General features: G+C 46.3%; 1 protein-coding gene across 1 annotated transcript in view; it reads left to right on the top strand.

The window, feature by feature from the left end:
• The first annotated feature begins 4466 nt into the window (after window positions 1–4466).
• The window catches only part of LOC147956973 (uncharacterized), a 35758-nt gene continuing 19071 nt past the window's right edge, over window positions 4467–21153 (top strand). Inside the window, exon 1 of the mRNA XM_087531526.1 lies at window positions 4467–4529. Coding sequence (XP_087387652.1) covers window positions 4467–4529 — 63 coding nt within the window. The remainder of the gene's footprint in view (window positions 4530–21153) is intronic.

Genomic DNA, 21153 nt, shown 5'->3' with positions numbered 1-21153 from the left:
CCATTTTTACAACAGGCCTTCCGTACGATGGGTTTTGATACCGCTTGGACGAAGCATGTAGAATTATTTATACAAAAAGGCAGTGCCAGGATAATGACGGCACATGTCATTATTTTCAGACACAAAAGGAATTGAGGCAAGGGGATCCAATGTCTCCAATCTTGTTTAATATCGTCGCTGATATGCTGGCAATCCTAATTGGTAGGGTCAAAGAGGACAGTCAGGTGGGTGGGCTAATGCTGCATCTCGTGGATGGTGGTGTTTTCATTCTCCGGTATGCCGATGACACTATTATTTTCATCGAACATGATTTCGTAAAGGCTAGGGATATTAAGCTAGTTTTATGACTCTTCGAACAACTGTCTGGCTTGAAAATTAATTTCAACAAAAGTGAACTGTTCTACTTTGGCCGTGCCTAGGAAGAGAAGAATAATTATAGACAATTGTTTTGCTGTCAGTTGGGATCTCTCCCGTTTAGATATTTGCAAAAACCAATTCATCATTGAAAGCTCACCGGCAAAGAGGGGAAGTGCATAGAGGATCAATTTAAGAAAAAGCTTAGTTGTTGGAAATGAAAGCTTATGTCTTATGGGGGTCAGCTAATCCTGATAAACTCCGTGCTTACAAGTATGCAGATGTTCCTTTTGTTCTTCTCTGCGGTACCTGTGGGGATACAGAAAAGATTGGACTTTTATCGATCACTCTTTGTTTGGCAGAGCAATGAGACTAAATCTAAATATAGGTTGGCAAAGTGGGATATAATATGCAGGCCTAAAGATCAAGGGGGTTTAGGTATAGAAAACCTCGAGATAAAGAACAAATGCTTACTCAGTAAATGGTTGTACATATTTTCTTTTGACGACGAGGGAATCTACCATTCTTAAGAAGTTGCTCCCACTACTTCCTATTTTCTCACCATGCGCATTATCCACATCAGCGATGTGCCATGTCATCCTCTATTCTTAAATAGCTACCTCCCACTAAGAAATTTTCATGCAATTTGGTGATGCCACGTCATGGCAGACGTCACTTGATTTATTTTTTCTCCTCGCTTCATGTCCGCGCGCTAGCCTGGCCAGACCACTCGCTCGCTCGCCTCTCCTTCTTTTTTCCCTCAAAACGCTGGCCCATCACAGGCCGAAATCTAGCCCATAAGACCGCTTGCTAGCCCCATTCTATCCACTTAATACCTTTCTAACAATGCTACAAATTTGTACACTATGCAGGGCGACGCCAAACTATGCTACAATGAAGATACATGCTTCAGTGCCATACATGCTTCAATGCTACAAATTCCACCTATATTCATGTGTTTCCTATTGACCCAACCTTAATGTGGATTGCCAACTCTACAGAATGCGAAGTTAGATGTGCAGTTTTGTCACTTCAGTTTGGATCCTCACCTTTCTTAGAAATTCATGACAAAAAATCCCGCAGCAACACGCGGGGCATCATCTAGTATGGATATAGTTATTGCGTAACAAATATCTACACTCCAAAACCCTCGCACAAGTTACGACGCAACCGAATAATTATCCTTTTTGGAAGGGGCTTATGCAAACAAAGGTGGCCTTTTTCAATAGGACCAAATTCACTTTGGGAATGCCAATTCAATTAGGTTTTTGGAAGATACTTCGCTAGGGGACACGCTACTGGCCATGCAGTATCCAACCCTTTACAATATCGATATTACTCCTCTTCCTTACGGCTCCCCTGTGCCTAGTGATTTCTTGTTCTCTTGTACAATGAAAACATACCTTTTGTTAGTATAATTCTGGAATCAGTTCCCTTAAACATACAGTTCAGAAAGTCATTTGTAGGGGAACGATGTGATAGATGGATACATGTTGTGCACGGGTTGATGCAGGTCAGCCTTTCTGATGAGCTAGATACACTACACCAGAGACTTTCAGTGTCAGGAGTATTCTCAATGAAGTATATGTACACAGACCTGATAAAACACTGGTCCAATTCCAAAATCACTACACACTTGGAAAATCAAGGTGCCCTTAAAAATCAAGATTTTTGTGTGGTTCAGTTACAAAGAAGTGGTCATGGCTAAAGATAATCTGCAAACATAGTGAGGTGGGTAGTAAACGAAGTTGTTTCTATGATAGGGATGAATCAATTCAACAGTTGTTTCTCGACTGTCCACTTGCCAAGCTACTATGGCACAGTGAATGTGGCATTTAACGTAAGTGCACCTTATACCATAAATACTCTTTTTGAGACTTGGCTAAACGAGGTAGAGCCTAAGTTAGCGGCGCATATTCGAGTCGGAATGTGTGCATTACTTTGGGCCATTTGGAATTACCGGAATGACGCAATTTTTAACGCAGAACACATCACATTTTTTTAGGTAATATACAGGGCAACTGGCTGAATCCGTACGTGGTCATTACTCAGCCGTGCAGAAGCCAATGAGCATATAACTTTTGGCTGCAACCGATGGGAGACAGTCGTACACGTTATGTACAATCGGTTTGGATGGCGGTCCAATAATAGGCATGTGGTCCTAGATTTTGCTGGTTGTGGCTTTGAGTTCTCCTTTCATGTACCGTACAACACACTTGTTGGATCTTTTGGTTAATTATATAGATGGCTGCATGCGGTGCAGAAGCCGACGATAATCCTCCTTTTCTGGGAAAAAAAAGGACGTCAGGCTCCTCCAACTCATCTGATGAAGATTGGCAGAGTGGACAGAGTAACGAGAAGTACTGACGAGGGTGTGGAGATGAAACACGTGTCCGATGAGTTCCTTGGCTTCTGGCTTCGGCCAGAAGAGGCGCTGCCCGAGGTGGAGATCATAAACAACTACACCGTCTTCATGGAGTACCTCTGATGATGAGGGGACTGGGTTTTCTCGTGGTGACATGGACCACCGTCGTCCTGTTCGGCGGCTTCGTCTCCGTGCATACACGTGAGCTCCGTCCCTGGATCGAGGTCAGAATATTCCAACAAGAATGCTGAATTAATTAACGGAGATGACCTCGATCGAGTTGCTGTTGGTCAAGATGCAAACATAAGTTAATTATTAGTTGTTCTGTTCGAGTTGAGCATACATTCATAATATACTCCAAGCTTAGCCGGCAATGGTAGCCAGTTGTTCATATTGATGAAACACATATCATCCAATTCATCATTTAAAAACAAGGGAACGAGATATTGACTTCATAGTTCATATTAGTTGTACCCTACACTAATTTGAAATTTATGCAGCAGCCAACATTTGAAATTTAACATAATTTTCCTAAAGGGCGCTTTAATACTTAAAAGGTTTAAGCTTGAAATTTAACATATGTATTTATACTAAACATTATGTTGATTGGCGACCAATTTGAGACTGAGAGTGATTGTTGCATATAGCTATTCAACTGTAAGAGAACTGCACGTTCTTATTTTTGGTGGCTATTCAATTGGTTTAACATATACAATGATAATATCCGAAAGGCCATAGACTGATCTTTATTAAGAGGGTGGAAGCAGAGGTTACAAGAAGAAACTCAACAGAGCGAGCTGAGGTATAGATCAACTCCAGCTTCAAAACTGCATGGGTCCCTACACTATGTAGGAGCTGGAAAAGACATAAGAAAATTCAAATTTAAAAAATACAGCCAGTTGCTCTCCAATATCTCACATCTTTCCGGAGGAAGCTGCAATGGAGCCCATTAAAGATTTTCCAAACTCGCCAACGAACAAAGATTGCCACTGTGTTGAAGTCACGCCACATGTTTTGTGGAGCTCCCTTTCTAGCCTGTAGCCACCATTCTGCAGAAGCCTGATGCTCAGCAGCTGGAACAGGGAAGTCGGCAGCGGTGCAGGCATGCACACGATTCCATGATACACTCTGTGTGAATCGGTGGTGGAAAAAAGGATAGATGCATCTTTCTGATGAGACGGGACACAAGGTGAAGGTGTCTTCATTAGGTGTCCAACCACGGCGTTGAAGATTGTCAGTTGTTACTAGATAGTGCTGATTAAACACTAGGCACATAAAAAACTTGCACTTGTTGGATAATCAGCAACTGAACCTTTACTGAGGGCCAAAGGCCAGTACATATACAGGTGTGGCAAAGTGCAGAAAAGCCCCTTATACAATGGGGATGTACACAATGAACTATACACATCTAACACACCTCCCCCCCCCTCAAACTCATGGTGGATCAACAACACTGAGTTTGGAGAGGGAAAATCCATGCTGCGCTCGAGTCTGTGCCTTCGTGAAGAAGTCAGCCAACTGTAACTCGGAGGGCACATAGTGAAGAGCGAGAGTCTGATCCTGCACAGCAGCACGCACAAAGTGGGCATCCACACCGATGTGCTTGGTGAGCTCATGCTTCACCGGGTCACGCGCAATACTGATAGCACCAGTACTGTCGGACAGGAGAGGAGTTGAGGTAGTAGCAGACACACCAAAATCCTCAAGTAACCACCGTAACCAGAGCACCTCAGCCGTCAACATAGCCATGGCTCGCAACTCAGCCTCAGTACTCGAGCGAGAAACTGCAGTCTGCTTCTTTGTCTTCCAGGCAATAAGAGAGCCACCAAGAAAGCCACAGTAAGCAGAGAGCGAGTGTCGATCAGAGGGATCACTAGCCCAGGTAGCATCAGAGTAGGCCTGGAGCTCAAGAGAGCTGGAGCAGGGAAAGAAAAGGCCCTGAGAGATCGTTCCACGAAGATATCGTAGAACACGGAGGAGGTGACTATAGTGGACAGAGGTGGGGTCTGAAACAAACTGACTCAGGATGTGGACAGGATAGGAGATGTCAGGACTGTTGGAGTACGTTGCAGAAAACAAAAAAATTTCCTACGTTTCACCAAGAGCAATCTATGGAGTCAACTAGCAGCGAGAGGAGAGTGCATCTACATACCCTTGTAGATCGCGAGCGGAAGCGTTCAAGAGAACGGGGATGATGGAGTCGTACTCGCCGTGATCCAAATCACTGATGACCAAGTGCCGAACGGACGGCACCTCCGCGTTCAACACACGTGCGGTTGGGGAAGACGTCTCCTCCTTCTTGATCCAGCAAGGGAAGGAGAGGTTGATGGAGATCCAGCAGCACGACGGCGTGGTGGTGGATGCAGCAGTAATCGCAGCAGGGCTTCGCCGTGCTTCTGCGAGAGGGAGAGGTGTAGCAGGGGAGAGGGAAGCGCCAAGACTTGGGGTGCGGCTGCCCTCCCTCCCCCCCTTTATATAGACCCCCTAGGGGGGCGCCGGCCCTAGGAGATGGGATCTCCTTGGGGGGGGGGGGGGGGGGCGGCGGCCAAGGGGGAGGCTTGCCCCCCAAGGCAAGTGGAGGCGCCCCCCACCCTAGGGTTCCCAACCCTAGGCGCAGGGGGGCCCAAGGGGGGCGCACCAGCCCACTAGGGGCTGGTTCTCCTCCCCACTTCAGCCCACGGGGCCCTCCGGGATTGGTGGCCCCACCCGGTGGACCCCCGGGACCCATCCGGTGGTCCCGGTACAATACCGGTGACTCCGAATCCTTCCCGATGGCCGAAAATGCACTTCCTATATATGATTCTTCACCTCCGGACCATTCCGGAACTCCTCATGACGTCCGGGATCTCATCCGGGAATCCGAACAACTTTCGGGTTGCTGCATACTAATATCTCTACAACCCTAGCGTCACCGAACCTTAAGTGTGTAGACCCTGCGGGTTCGGGAGACACGCAGACATGACCGAGACGACTCTCCAGTCAATAACCAACAGCGGGATCTGGATACCCATGTTGGCTCCCACATGCTCCTCGATGATCTCATCAGATGAACCATGATGTCGATGATTCAAGTAATCCCGTATACAATTCCCTTTGTCAATCGGTACGTTACTTGCCCGAGATTCGATCGTCGGTATCCCAATACCTCGTTCAATCCCGTTACCGGCAAGTCAATTTACTCGTACCGTAATGCATGATCCCGTGACCAAATTCTTGGTCACATTGAGCTCATTATGATGATGCATTACCGAGTGGGCCCAGAGATACCTCTCCGTCATACGGAGTGACAAATCCCAGTCTCGATCCGTGTCAACCCAACAGATGCTTTCGGGGATGCCTGTAGTATACCTTTATAGTCACCCAGTTACGTTGTGACGTTTGGCACACCCAAAGCACTCCTACGGCATCCGGTAGTTACACGATCTCATGGTCTAAGGAAATGATACTTAACATTGGAAAAGCTTTAGCAAACGAACTACACGATCTTGTGCTAGGCTTAGGATTGGGTCTTGTCCATCACATCATTCTCCTAATGATGTGATCCCATTATCAATGACATCCAATGCCCATAGTCAGGAAACCATGACTATCTATTGATCAACGAGCTAGTCAACTAGAGGCTCACTAGGGACAGGTTGTGGTCTATGTATTCACACATGTATTACGATTTCCGAATAACACAATTATAGCATGAACAGTAGACAATTATCATGAACAAGGAAATATAATAATAATCCTTTTATTATTGCCTCTAGGGCATATTTCCAACAGTCTCCCACTTGCACTAGAGTCAATAATCTAGTTACATTGTGATGAATCAAACACCCATAGAGTTCTGGTGTTGATCATGTTTTGCCCTAGGGAGAGGTTTAGTCAATGGATCTGCGGCATTCAGATCCATATGTACTTTACAAATATCTATGTCTCCATCTTGAACATTTTCACGAATGGAGTTGAAGCGACGCTTGATGTGCCTGGTCTTCTTGTGAAATCTGGGCTCCTTGGCAAGGGCAATAGCTCCAGTGTTGTCACAGAAGAGAGCGATCGGCCCCGACGCATTGGGTATGACTCCTAGGTCGGTGATGAACTCCTTCATCCAGATTGCTTCATGCGCTGCTTCCGAGGCTGCCATGTATTCCGCTTCACATGTAGATCCCGCCACGACGCTTTGCTTGCAACTGCACCAGCTTACTGCCCCACCATTCAAAATAAACACGTATCCGGTTTGTGACTTGGAGTCATCCAGATCTATGTTTAAGCTAGCGTCGACGTAACCCTTTACGACGAGCTCTTCGTCACCTCCATATACGAGAAACATGTCCTTAGTCCTTTTCAGGTACTTCAGGATATTCTTGACCGCTGTCCAGTGTTCCTGCCGGGATTACTTTGGTACCTTCCTACCAAACTTACGGCAAGGTTTACATCAGGTCTGGTACACAGCATGGCGTACATGATAGACCCTATGGCTGAGGCATAGGGGATGACACTCATCTTTTCTCTATCTTCTGCCGTGGTCGGACATTGAGCTGAGCTCAATTTCACACCTTGCAACACAGGCAAGAACCCCTTCTTGGACTGAACCATATTGAACTTCTTCAATATCTTATCAAGGTATGTGCTTTGTGAAAGACCTATGAGGCGTCTTGATCTATCTCTATAGATCTTGATGCCTAATATATAAGCAGCTTCTCCAAGGTCCTTCATTGAAAAACACTTATTCAAATAGGCCTTAATGCTGTCCAAAAGTTCTATATCATTTCCCATCAAGAGTATGTCATCCACATATAATATGATAAATGCTACAGATCTCCCACTCACTTTCTTATAAACGCAGGCTTCTCCATAAGTCTGCATAAACCCAAACGCTTTGATCATTTCATCAAAGCGAATGTTCCAACTCCGAGATGGTTGCACCAGCCCATAAATAGAAGATTGGAGCTTGCATACCTTGTTAGCATTCTGAGGATCGACAAAACCTTCCGGCTGCATCACATACAATTCTTCCTTAAGAAAGCCATTGAGGAATGCCGTTTTGACGTCCATTTGCCATATCTCATAATCATAGTATGCGGCAATTGCTAACAAGATTCGGACGGACTTCAGCTTCGCTACGGGTGAGAAGGTCTCATCGTAGTCAACCCCTTGAACTTGTCGATAACCCTTAGCGACAAGTCGAGCTTTATAGATGGTAACATTACCATCCGCGTCCGTCTTCTTCTTAAAGATCCATTTATTCTCTATCGCTCGCCGATCATCGGGCAAGTCTGTCAAAGTCCATACTTTGTTTTCATACATGGATCCTATCCCGGATTGCATGGCTTCAAGCCATTTGTTGGAATCTAGGCCCGCCATTGCTTCTTCATAGTTCAAAGGTTCACCGTTGTCTAACAACATGATTTCCAGGACAGGGTTGCCGTACCACTCTGGTGTGGAACGTGTCCTTGTGGACCTACGAAGTTCAGTAGCAACTCGATCTGAAGTTTCACGATCATCATCATTCACCTCCTCTCTAATCGGTGGAGGCACCACAGAAACATTTTCTTGATCTGCGCTACTCTCCGGTTCAAGAGGTAATACTTCATCAAGTTCCACTTTCCTCCCACTTACTTCTTTCGAGAGAAACTCTTTCTCTAGAAAGGACCCGTTCTTGGCAACAAAGATCTTGCCTTCGGATCTGAGGTAGAAGGTATACCCAATGGTTTCCTTAGGGTATCCTATGAAGACGCATTTTTCCGACTTGGGTTCGAGCTTTTCAGGTTGAAGTTTCTTGACATAAGCATCGCATCCCCAAACTTTTAGAAACGACAGCTTAGGTTTCTTCCCAAACCATAATTCATACGGTGTCGTCTCAACGGATTTAGACGGTGCCCTATTTAAAGTGAATGTAGCTGTCTCTAGAGCGTATCCCCAAAATGATAGTGGTAAATCAGTGAGTGACATCATAGATCGCACCATATCCAATAGAGTGCGATTACGACGTTCGGACACACCGTTACGCTGAGGTGTTCCAGGCGGCGTGAGTTGTGAAACGATTCCACGTTTCCTTAAGTGCGTATCAAATTCGTGACTTAAATATTCTCCCCCACGATCTGATCGTAAGAACTTGATTTTTCTGTTACGTTGATTCTCAACCTCACTCTGAAATTCCTTGAACTTTTCAAAGGTCTCAGACTTGTGTTTCATTAAGTAGACATACCCATATCTACTCAAGTCATCAGTGAGAGTGAGAACATAACGATAGCCACCGCGAGCCTCAACACTCATTGGACCGCACACATCAGTATGTACGATTTCCAATAAGTTGGTTGCTCGCTCCATTGTTCCGGAGAACGGAGTCTTGGTCATCTTCCCCATGAGGCATGGTTCGCATGTGTCAAATGATTCGAAATCAAGAGACTCCAAAAGTCCATCTGTATGGAGCTTCTTCATGCGTTTGACACCTATGTGACCAAGGTGGCAGTGCCACAAGTATGTGGGACTATCATTATCAACCTTACATCTTTTGATATTCACACTATGAATATGTGTAACATTACGTTCGAGATTCATTAAGAATAATCCATTCACCAACGGGGCATGACCATAAAACATATCTCTCATATAAATAGAACAACCATTATTCTCGGATTTAAATGAGTAGCCATCTCGCATTAAACGAGATCCAGATACAATGTTCATGCTCAAAGCTGGCACTAAATAACAATTATTGAGGTTTAAAACTAATCCCGTAGGTAAATGTAGAGGTAGCGTGCCGACGGCGATCACATCGACCTTGGAACCATTCCTGACGCGCATCGTCACCTCGTCCTTCGCTAGTCTTCGTTTATTCCGCAGCTCCTGTTTTGAGTTACAAATATGAGCAACCGCACCGGTATCAAATACCTAGGAGCTACTACGTACTGGTAATGTACACATCAATTACATGTATATCACATATACCTTTAGTGTTGCCGGCCTTCTTGTTTGCTAAGTATTTGGGGTAGTTCCGCTTCCAGTGTCCCTTTCCCTTGTAATAAAAACACTCAGTCTCAGGCCTAGGTCCATTCTTTGACTTCTTCCCGGTAGCTGGCTTACCGGGCGTGGCAACTTCCTTGCCGTCCTTCTTGAAGTTCTTCTTCCCCTTGCCTTTCTTGAACTTAGTGGTTTTATTCACCATCAACACTTGATGTTCCTTTTTGATTTCTACCTCTGCTGATTTTAGCATTGAATACACCTCAGGAATGGTCTTTTCCATCCCCTGCATATTGTAGTTCATCACAAAGCTCTTGTAGCTAGGTGGGAGCGACTGAAGGATTCTGTCAATGACCGCCTCGTCCGGGAGGTTAATGTCCAGCTGGGACAAGCGGTTGTGTAACCCAGACATTTTGAGTATGTGCTCACTGACAGAACTATTTTCCTCCATCTTACAACTGTAGAACTTGCCGGAGACTTCATATCTCTCGGGCATGAGCTTGGAAAATCATTTTCAGCTCTTCGAACATCTCATATGCTCCGTGCTTCTCAAAACGCTTTTGGAGCCCTGGTTCTAAGCTGTAAAGCATGCCGCACTGAACGAGGGAGTAATCATCAGCACGCTGCTGCCAAGCATTCATAACGTCTTGGTTCTCTGGGATGGGCGCTTCACCTAGCGGAGCTTCTAGGACATATTGTTTCCTGGCAGCTATGAGGATGATCCTCAGGTTCCGGACCCAGTCCGTATAGTTGCTGCCATCATCTTTCAGCTTGGTTTTCTCTAGGAACGCGTTGAAGTTGAGGTTGACATTAGCGTGGGCCATTTGATCTACAAGACATATTGCAAAGTTTATTTAGACTAAGTTCATGATAATTAAGTTCATCTAATCAAATTATTTAATGAACTCCCACTCAGATTAGACATCCCTCTCGTCATCTAAGTGTTACATGATCTGACTCAACTAGGCTGTGTCCGATCATCATGTGAGACGGACTAGTCATCATCGGTGAACATCTCCATGTTGATCGTATCTTCCATACGACTCATGTTCGACCTTTCGGTCTCTTGTGTTCCGAGGCCATGTCTGTACATGCTAGGCTCGTCAAGTCAACCTAAGTGTATTGCGTGTGTAAATCTGGCTTACACCCGTTGTATGCGAACGTTAGAACCTATCACACCCGATCATCACGTGGTGCTTCGGAACAACGAACTTTTGCAACGGTGCACAGTTAGGGGGAACACTTTCTTGAAATTTATTGTGAGGGATCATCTTATTTACTACCGTCGTTTCTAAGTAAATAAGAAGCATAAACATGATAAACATCACATGCAATCAAATAGTGACATGATATGGCCAATATCATATGGCTCCTTTTGATCTCCATCTTTGGGGCGCCATGATCATCTTCGTCACCGGCATGACACCATGATCTCCATCATCGTGTATTCATGAAGTTGTCACGTCAACTATTACTTCTACTACTATGGCTAACGCTTTAGCAATAAAGTAAAGTAATTACATGACGTTTATGTTGACACGCAGGTCATAAATAAATTAAGACAACTCCTATGGCTCCTGCCGGTTGTCATACTCATCGACATGCAAGTCGTGATTCCAATTACAATAACATGATCATCTCATACATCACATATATCATGCATCACAACTTTTGGCCATATCACATCACAAAGCACTTGCTGCAAAAACAAGTTAGACGCCCTCTAATTGTTGTTGCATGTTTTACGTGGCTGCAATAGGGTTCTAGCAAGAACGTTTTCTTACCTACGTGAAAACCACAACGTGATTTGCCAACTTCTATTTACCCTTCATAAGGACCCTTTTCGTCGAATCCGCTCCAACTAAAGTGGGAGAGACAGACACCCGCTAGCCACCTTGTGCAACTTGTGCATGTCAGTCGATGGAACCTGTCTCACGTAAGCGTACGTGTAAGGTCGGTTCGGGCCGCTTCATCCCACAATACCGCTGAAGCAAAATAAGACTAGTAGTGGCAAGAAGGTTGACAACATCTACGCCCACAAAAAATTTGTGTTCTACTCGTGCAAAGAGAACTACGCATAGAGCTAGCTCATGATGCCACTGTTGGAGAACGTTGCAGAAAACAAAAAAAATTCCTACGTTTCACCAAGATCAATCTATGGAGTCAACTAGCAACGAGAGGAGAGTGCATCTACATACCCTTGTAGATCGCGAGCGGAAGCGTTCAAGAGAACGGGGATGATGGAGTCGTACTCACCGTGATCCAAATCACCGATGACCAAGTGCCGAACGGACGGCACCTCCGCGTTCAACACACGTACGGTTGGGGAAGACGTCTCCTCCTTCTTGATCCAGCAAGGGAAGGAGAGGTTGATGGAGATCCAGCAGCACGATAGTGTGGTGGTGGATGCAGCAGTAATCGTAGCAGGGCTTCGCCGAGCTTCTGTGAGAGGGAGAGGTGTAGCAGGGGAGAGGGAGGCGCCAAAACTTGGGGTGCGACTGCCCTCCCTCCCCCCCTTTATATAGGCCCCCTGGGGGGCGCCGGCCCTAGGAGATGGGATCTCCTTGGGGGGGGCAGGGGGAGGCTTTCCCCCCAAGGCAAGTGGAGCCCCCCCCCCCACCCTAGGGTTCCCAACCCTAGGCGCAGGGGTGGCCCAAGGGGGGGGCGCACCAGCCCACTAGGGCCTGGTTCTCCTCACCACTTTAGCCCACGGGGCCCTCCGGGATGGGTGGCCACACCCGGTGGACCCCCGGGACCCATCCGGTGGTCCCGGTACAATACCGGTGACTCCGAATCCTTCCCGATGGCCGAAACTGCACTTCCTATATATAATTCTTCACCTCCGGACCATTCCGGAACTCCTCGTGACATCCGGGATCTCATCCGGGACTCCGAACAAATTTCGGGTTGCTGCATACTAATATCTCTACAACCCTAGCGTCACCGAACCTTAAGTGTGTAGACCCTACGGGTTCGGGAGACACGCAGACATGACCGAGACGACTCTTCGGTCAATAACCAACAGCGGGATCTGGATACCCATGTTGGCTCCCACATGCTCCTCGATGATCTCATCGGATGAACCACGATGTCGAGGATTCAAGTAACCCCGTATACAATTCCCTTTGTCAATCGGTACGTTACTTGCCTGAGATTCGATCGTCGGTATCCCAATACCTCGTTCAATCCCGTTACCGTCAAGTCACTTTACTCGCCTGAAGCCAGTTCTTGCAAAAGGAAGCCTTTGAAACCTTTGAACATCTTGAAGCCTTCCAAGTTATTCATGGCTTCAGAAACAGCAGCAAGGAAGGGAGGCAGACAGCGACGTGGTGAAACGTCCAAAGATCTGCCTGATGAATTGGCAGAGATGTACAAAACTGATCCTGAAGAAAGCTATGGTCAGCGCAAGACACGAAAACAATGGATTCGAAGATATTGGGCAGAGCAATGGTTCCACTACCGCTTCGTCACTCAGGAATATGCGGAGAAGTGCGCCATCAAGAGACCGTGGGGAGATGTATTATACAAAAATCACGTACCCAAGTCCAGAGACGAAGCCATTGCTCAAGGCTTCTATCCATGCATGGTGAGAGGACCACAACCAGCTGAGGCACATCCGTCATCACTTCTCTGGTGTCGCGATGATAATCTCTTCAAGCGCAACTTTCAGTTTGCACAACAGTCAGCAAAGATAAACAAGAAGAAATTTGGGCTTGACTTCAACCCTGGTCCCTCCTCACCAAGGGCAGATGGCACACGCAACGCCGATCCCAATATCATCGGGCCGTATGCCAATCTTGAAGGCCTCATCACTTGCATCCTAGTCCAAGGGACTGCTGTGAATGACCCTCCAGCAGATACTGAGTCAGATGACGCCCCTGCTGCTCCGAAGCCAAAGCAGAAGAAGCCAAAAGCACCAAAAGCTTCAAAGCCAGCCGCTTCTCCCAAGATCGCAAGAGTGAAGCCTTTAGCAACTGCACCTCCTGAAGCCAGTGTGCAGTCAGAGGGCTTATCACGAGTGTCCAAGCCCCAAGAAGCCAAGAAGCCTCAGCCACACACAGGGAAAGAGCTCACAGCTGCTGACATTCTGCGCTGCGAAGCCATTGATCTCTCAAGCGATGAAGATCTTGGAGATGATGCTCTTGAGCAGCTCATCAAGAGCAAGGAGGAAGCCGAAATCTTCAACAATCTTCCTCTGTTTGATGTCGCCATCATTCACAACTTCATCGATGAATGGTTTGACACACCAGACATAAGCTTCAATGATCTGCAGCTACCCATAGGCCTCAGCGTTGCCTTTCAAGGTGCAATTGCTTCAGAACTTGCAATAGCCCAGCGAATTGTAGAACTGAAGCAGAAAATTGATCATGAAAAGGCTCAGTTCAAGAAGCACGTGGCCAAGCTCAGTGTGCAAGAAGTAAAAAACCTCAAGATCATGTTGCACGAGCTGAAAGAGAACTTCCTGAAAACGCGTGCCAAAGCTCAAGGCTCGCGAGAACGCATGAAGACTTTGGCTGAACGCTGCGTGCAAGCCTACAATGAGGCAGAAAAGCGCAAGGCACTTGGGCGTCCTGGCATTGACCCCAGGATGGCCGCGAAGAAGAAAAAGAAGGCGGCTGTGCCCGAACCTGAAGCGCCAAGGTCAGAACCTGATGCTCCGATTGTCTTCCCAGCTGCAACGACTGGCTCGAAGCCAAAGAGTCGATCAACCGCCTCACAGCACAAGAAGACACGGACTGCAGAGGCTAAAGCTAAGAAGAGAAAACATTCTGAAGCCTCTCCTTCTGAACCCATCATCAAGAAGCGCAAGACCAAGAAATCTCGGGCTGCTCCCACAGAGCCCCTGATAGTTGAACCACTCTGCGTCCGCTATTCTGACGCAGACCGTCAGTTGACAGTGCATGAGCCTGCTTACATAGAGGCTCCGCACGCTGAAGACATTCCAGCAGCCAACCCCAATGCTGCTGAAGACATTGGTCTCCAAGACAATGTGCAAGGTGATGCAGCCCTTCCTCAGCTTGAGACAAGCGAACAGATAAGTATTGGTCGTCCATTGACGCCAATCACACAAAATGCATCATGGGCAGATCGCCCACAGGAGGAAGATGAGCCCCAACCCACTGCAACTCCACCAGCGCCTACATTCCATAGGCTTCGCAAAGGGCCAAGGGCTCAGGCTGCTGAAGACATTCCGGCTGCATCAGCCGAAGAGCAAGCAGAAATACCACAAGCTCCAACTCCCCCGCACCAACAAGAAGCAGTTCTCAAGGAGAACGTGCCTGAAGCTGAAAATGTTGAGGCTGCCACAAACAACGCCGAAGCAAATGTGGAGCCCTCCCCAACAACAGCTTCAGAAGACACCGAAGCTACTGCTCCTGAACATTCTGTGCCTGAGTCTGCTGCCGGACCACAATTCAACTATCATATTGCGCACAGGCCCCAGGTCCAGAAGCCAATCCCACGACTACCAAGGTTCCCAGGTCCTGCATCAGCTCCTGGTTCCTTCAACATCAACTGCTTCAGGGCAGATAACACGTTTTTCGACCGCTCCAAGAACCCTTATTCAAGGGAACGGATTGTATCAGATAGGTTCTGGAGCCATCAACAGCGCAGCTATTATTCATGCATCCTCTACAACCAAAGCCACATCTTTCCTCACAAGCGCCTTGAGGTTGAAGCTGTTGCAGGTCTGCCTGGTCTGGAAGAAGCACTGGATTGCTTCAAGCAAGTGGGTTTGCTGCCATTTATCACTGACGAAGAGCACTGGAATGAAGAGCTTCTGCTCCAGTTCTATGCCACCTTGCATATCAAAGGCTATAACAGAGATCCGAAGACATGGATCCTGGAGTGGATGACAGGAAATATCCATCATGAAGCCAATGCTTTCGATCTAATTGAGCTTACCGGCCTTCCCACTCCTGGCGAATTCTTTGAAGAAGGGTGCAAACTCCATGCTGAAGCAATTGAGAGCATATTTCAGCGTCCTGAGCCAGATATGAGTCAAATGCTCTCAATGATGAAGCCATTTCCTCCAAATGCACCCTATCCAACTAAGTTCTTCGTTGAAGACTTAGAGTACCTGCCCAGAACAATATATCACATCATAAGGCGGACTCTCTGGCCAGTCAAGGGACACTCTCGATATGCAACGATTGATGGTGCAATGAAGACTCTCATCTTCTGCATTCTTCACGGCAAATGCTTCAATACACAGGATCTCTTCATCCGTCAATTTGCAGCGTCTGCTTCAGAACTGTTTGGATTAAAGTTTTATGCTCCTTGGGTTATGAGGCTGATCAAGCTTCACTCTGCAATCTCCTATCAACCCTCAGCCCGCAATCATAGGATATTTTTGCCAGATATGGACACATCTGCTGAAGCAATATATCCAGAGCCGGCCAAGCAACCACTAAGTCTTCAGAATGCAGAACACCAGAGCTTCACTAAAAATATTGAAGGTATTGAAGCTCTCTCCCGAGTGTATCCAATGGCTGGCACCACACGTGCCCCTGCATCAACTGAAGCCACCAACAGCACAGCTGCAAAGAGACCCAAGAAGCGCGCTCGTACACTCAATGACAGAGAGCTTCTTGTGGCTCTTCACCAAAAGCAAGATAGGCATCACGACTGGATCAAGAGGCAGATGAGAAGCATCATGCAAGAAGTCAATCGCATTAGAAATATGGCAACCAAGAATGCATTTGTCACACACGAGACCTGTCGCCGCACTTGGAAGGGCCTCACTATGATGTGCCCTGAAGCTGAACTGCATGAGGATGGCTTCACAGAGCACTTCAAATTTGACTCCACGCCTCCACGAAGAGCGGTGATGCGCAGCACACCATCACTTGAAGAGTCAGAGTTCTCTTCTTCTGCTGCCACCGTGTCTGCCCGGATCATTGAAGAAGAAGACGACGTGACATCATCTCCACCTGCTTCAACGCGCGTCGCATCTGCACCAAGCTCGTCTGCACCGCCGCCAAACAACTCCACCGACCCTGCTGCGCCTTGGGAACGAAGTCTGTGAAGGTTTGGGAGTCTACCTTGAAGACTTACCTGAGTGATTGGGCGAGGTCTGTGTGACCTTAGCTCAAGGAGAAAACGGTGAGGACTGGGTTTCTTGGACTAAGTGTCCTTGACTGGGTGTTCGGGACTGTGTGTCCTTTGGTTTAAATACCTAGCCGCTCCAACCAGACGTACAGTTGTCACAGCAACTGGAACTGGTCCAACAAATCATTGTCTTCAACGCATCACTGGTTTCATCTTCACTTCCTTTCACTTACAGTTATTCATTGTGAAGACATTGCATGCTTGCTTTATCTTTTGTCTTCACAACATGAATGTATGATCTGTTTGGCTTCATAACTTCTTCCCACCTGATCCTTATTACACTGAGGCTGTTTGTCATTGCGCTTTCACTCTATTGAATACATGACCATGGCTGGCCTAGTGTAATCTAACTTCCGCTGCATAGTAATAGGCATGATCTTCACTGTTTGTCTTCACAACTCTCACGTTTTGAAGACTTTCATAAAAATCGCCTATTCACCCCCCCTCTAGTCGATATAACGCACTTTCAATTGGTATCAGAGCAAGGTGCTCCCTTGTTCTGTGTGATTCGGTTTAACCACCTGGAGTTTTAGCTATGTCGACTGCAGGGATAATCAAAGTCCGCTGCTTGTCCCGTCTTCGATGGAACTGAATATCCCTACTGGAAGAATAAGATGCGCATGCATCTTGAAGCCATTGACGTCGACCTATGGTATGTCGTCGAAAACGGCGTTCCCAAGGCTGGAGAAGGTGTCACTGCTGCTGATGTCAAGAAGTTCGTTCAACTGGACTCTACTGCCAAGAATATCATTTGTGGTCATCTGACCAAAGGATAGTATGGCCGTGTGAGTGCCTTGAAGACATCCAAACTGGTCTGGGATTGGCTCTCCAAAGTTAATGAAGGCATATCAACCCAGAGAGATCAAAGAATCAGTGTCCTTCGCAATCTCTTCAACCGCTTCAAACGAAATGACAATGAGAATGTCCAGCACACCTTTGATCGGCTCACTGACATCACAAATGAACTTCAAGCCCTCGGCGCTACTGAGATCACCAAACATGAAATCGTCAAGACGCTGCTGAGATCACTTGATAGTTCGTTTGACATTCTGGCCCTGATGATTCAAGAACGTCCTGATTTCAAGACACTCGATCCGTCTGACATACTTGAGAGGCTCAACACACATGAGTTTCAGCTTTCTGAGAAAAGAGATATCTACGGTCCAAACTATGGGCGAACTCGTGCCTTGAAGGCAAAAGCTGTCTCCTCATCTGAAGAAGAATCTGACTGCAGTTCTGATGATCCTGAAGACATTGGAAGAGAACTTGCAATGCTAGTGAAGAAGTTCCAAAAATTCACTAAGAAGAAAGGCTTCAGGAAATCTTCACGATCAAGCTCAAGGAATGATGAAGCTTCTGCTCATGACTACAAGAAGAAAACATGTCACAAGTGCAAGAAAACTGGACACTTCATCTCTGAGTGTCCACAGTGGGACAATGAGAACAGAAGGAAGAAGAAGAGCAAGGAATATGATTCTGACGACAAGAAGATGAAGAAATACTCAAAGTCTTCTTCCAAAACTTCATCAAGGTCTTCATCACACAAGAAGAGCTCATCTGGCAAGGCACGTGCGTTTGTTGGAAAGGAGATGGATTCAGAGGAGGAGTCCGCCTCTGAGGAGGCAGAGGTGGAGTCTGAGGAGGAGTCTGATTCTGGCATTGCGAGTCTGGCTACAACATACGTCGCCAAGTCCATCTTGAATACTGAAGACAATGACTGCATCACCGACACAGACGCAAATGACAAGAACGACTCCACTCCTACCTACTGCTTCATGGCACGCGGTGCCAAGGTAATCACACGCACAACTCGCTATGAAACATCTAGTGACGATGACTCTGAATGTGATTCAAAACCTAGCTACAAAACACTTGCTAAAATTGCAACTGAACAACAGAAAGCTATGGAACATATTCAAAAATTGTTAGACAGAAGCGATGATCTGTTGGGTGCTGAAATGACTCGATCTGAATCCTTAATTGAAGACATAAAAAACCTTCACGTTAAGTATCAGGAACTTGAAGATCGTCATGATACTCTCTCGACAACTCATGAAAAGCTTTCCTATGATTATCTTCAAAGGAAGCAAGAACTTGAGAAATTGAGGGTGGCTCATGAAGATCTTCAAAAGGAAAACGAGTCACTTCGCGCTGAACAGATCAATCCCGCTCAGGAAGGATTTGAACCACCATGTCTTAAATGCATTGAGCGTGATAATGCTGCTTCTGTTGCTGAATGTTCCACTGCTACTACTGTTTCAATATCTTCAACTGTTGATGTGGTAACTAACCCCTCTGCTGAGGATACCACTGCTATTGCTGATGAGAATGCTAGGTTGAAGACATTGCTTGAAACAGGGATGTACAAAAGTCTGAAAGGGCATTAGACATTATGTGATGTCCTTAAGAAGCAGATTCTGAACCGAAACCCTAGGAAAGAGGGTGTTGGGTTCGTGAGGAAAATTAATGCAGATGGGTCTTACTGGAAACCTGAGCAGTACCCCAAAACTACGTGGGTTGCTGCAAAGGAACTTTCAGCAGATCCATCCAATTTATCTGGCTTCACTTGTGCTAACCCAATGATCATTGATGAATCCTTTGATGCAAACTATAAGCTGTTTAAGAATCAGAATGGTGAAGTGTTTGCCAGGTACATTGGTACTAACTGCAGGAATGGACCGCCTATGAAGAAGATCTGGGTTCCGAAAACATGTCTGGAAAATCTTCCTGTGAATGTCTTCATGACACCTCACTTGAAGAAGACAAACCTCAGACCAAAGGTTTCATATGGTCCAAATGCTTCATACAAACAGGGAACTCACCTGAGTCGCACTAACGCAAATGTTTTGCAGGGGAACCATACTCAGGCATATGAATATGAGAGTGGTTCATCGAACCGTCATGTTCATATGACCAAAAATTATTCTGCTTATTCCTATGAGTATTATTGTCCCCCTGCTAGACTGTTTGCTAAGGCTTCAAAGCCAAAATTCTCAGATGCTGCTCTTAGACTCATAGCTTCTAAGCCACCCTTGAAGATGTGGGTGGTTAAGAAAGCTTAACCTTTTTTTTTTGCAGGGAAAGGTCTCCATCACAAAAACAAAATCTTCTGATGCTATTGCTGGGGACCATAAAAATCTTGTGGGGCGCAAGATAAACTGCCCAAATGGCATCATTATGTACTTCGTTCCTGAATCGCATGCTACTCTCCCCATTAGTCCTAATCTGGATCTAAGTTTTCATAACCCACTGGTTCGCCAAATGTTTATGCTTCACAACACTCTTCGTGAAGCCTATCCCCCTAACTGCACTGTAGGGTACGATACCAGCGACTTCAAAGTCTTCAGAGTGGATTATTGACAGTGGGTGTACAAATCACATGACTGGCAGAAGAAGCCTTCTTATGGACTCAACTTTACGTCCATCCGACAAGAGCCACATTACATTCGCTGACACTGGTAAAAGTAAGGTATTGGGTCTAGGTAGAGTTGCAATCTCAAAGGATCAACACATGGATAAAGTCATGCTTGTTGAATCCCTTGGCTTCAACTTAATGTCTGTCGCAATGCTTTGCGATTTGAATATGATTGTAATGTTTGGCAAATATCGCTGCCTGGTGCTAATGGAATCTGACAAATCTCTAGTGTTTGAAGGGTATAGGAAAGGTGATTTGTATGTGGTAGATTTCTCAGCAGGACCACAACTTGCAGTATGTCTTTTTGCAAAAGCTTCAGAATGCTGGCTTTGGCATCGAAGGCTTGGGCATGCTGGCATGAGGAACCTCCACACCCTTGCGAAGAAAAAGCACGTCATAGGCATCGAAGGCGTGAAGTTCAAGAAAGATCACTTATGCGGGGCCTGTGAAGCAGGGAAGATGACAAGGGCAAAACATCCTTCGAAGACAATCATGACCACTACTCAACCCTTCGAACTGCTTCACATGGATCTTTTCGGTCCCACTCACTACTCAACTTTTACTACTTCTGCATGCCTCTATGGCTTCGTAATTGTTGATGATTATTCTAGATATACTTGGGTGCACATAATCCTTTACAAGACTGAAGTGCAGGATGTCTTCAGACGCTTCACAAATCGAGCTATGAACAATTTTGGCGCCAAGATAAAGCACATCAGAAGTGACAATGGCACTGAATTCAAGAACACTGGCCTTGATACATATCTGGATACCTTGGGCATCACACATGAATTCTCAGCTCCATACACACCACAGCAGAATGGCGTCGTCGAACGCAAGAACAGAACACTCATTGAGATGGCCAGAACAATGCTAGATGAATACAAGACTCCAAGAAAATTCTGGACTGAAGCCATTGATACTGCATGCCATACAATCAATCGTGTTTATCTTCACA

This window comes from Triticum urartu, chromosome 7A (genome assembly GCF_056163025.1).
Source record: "Triticum urartu cultivar PI428250 chromosome 7A, HENAU_Tu73, whole genome shotgun sequence".
Lineage (NCBI taxonomy): Eukaryota > Viridiplantae > Streptophyta > Magnoliopsida > Poales > Poaceae > Triticum > Triticum urartu.
This window is presented reverse-complemented; position numbering and strand designations above follow the sequence as displayed.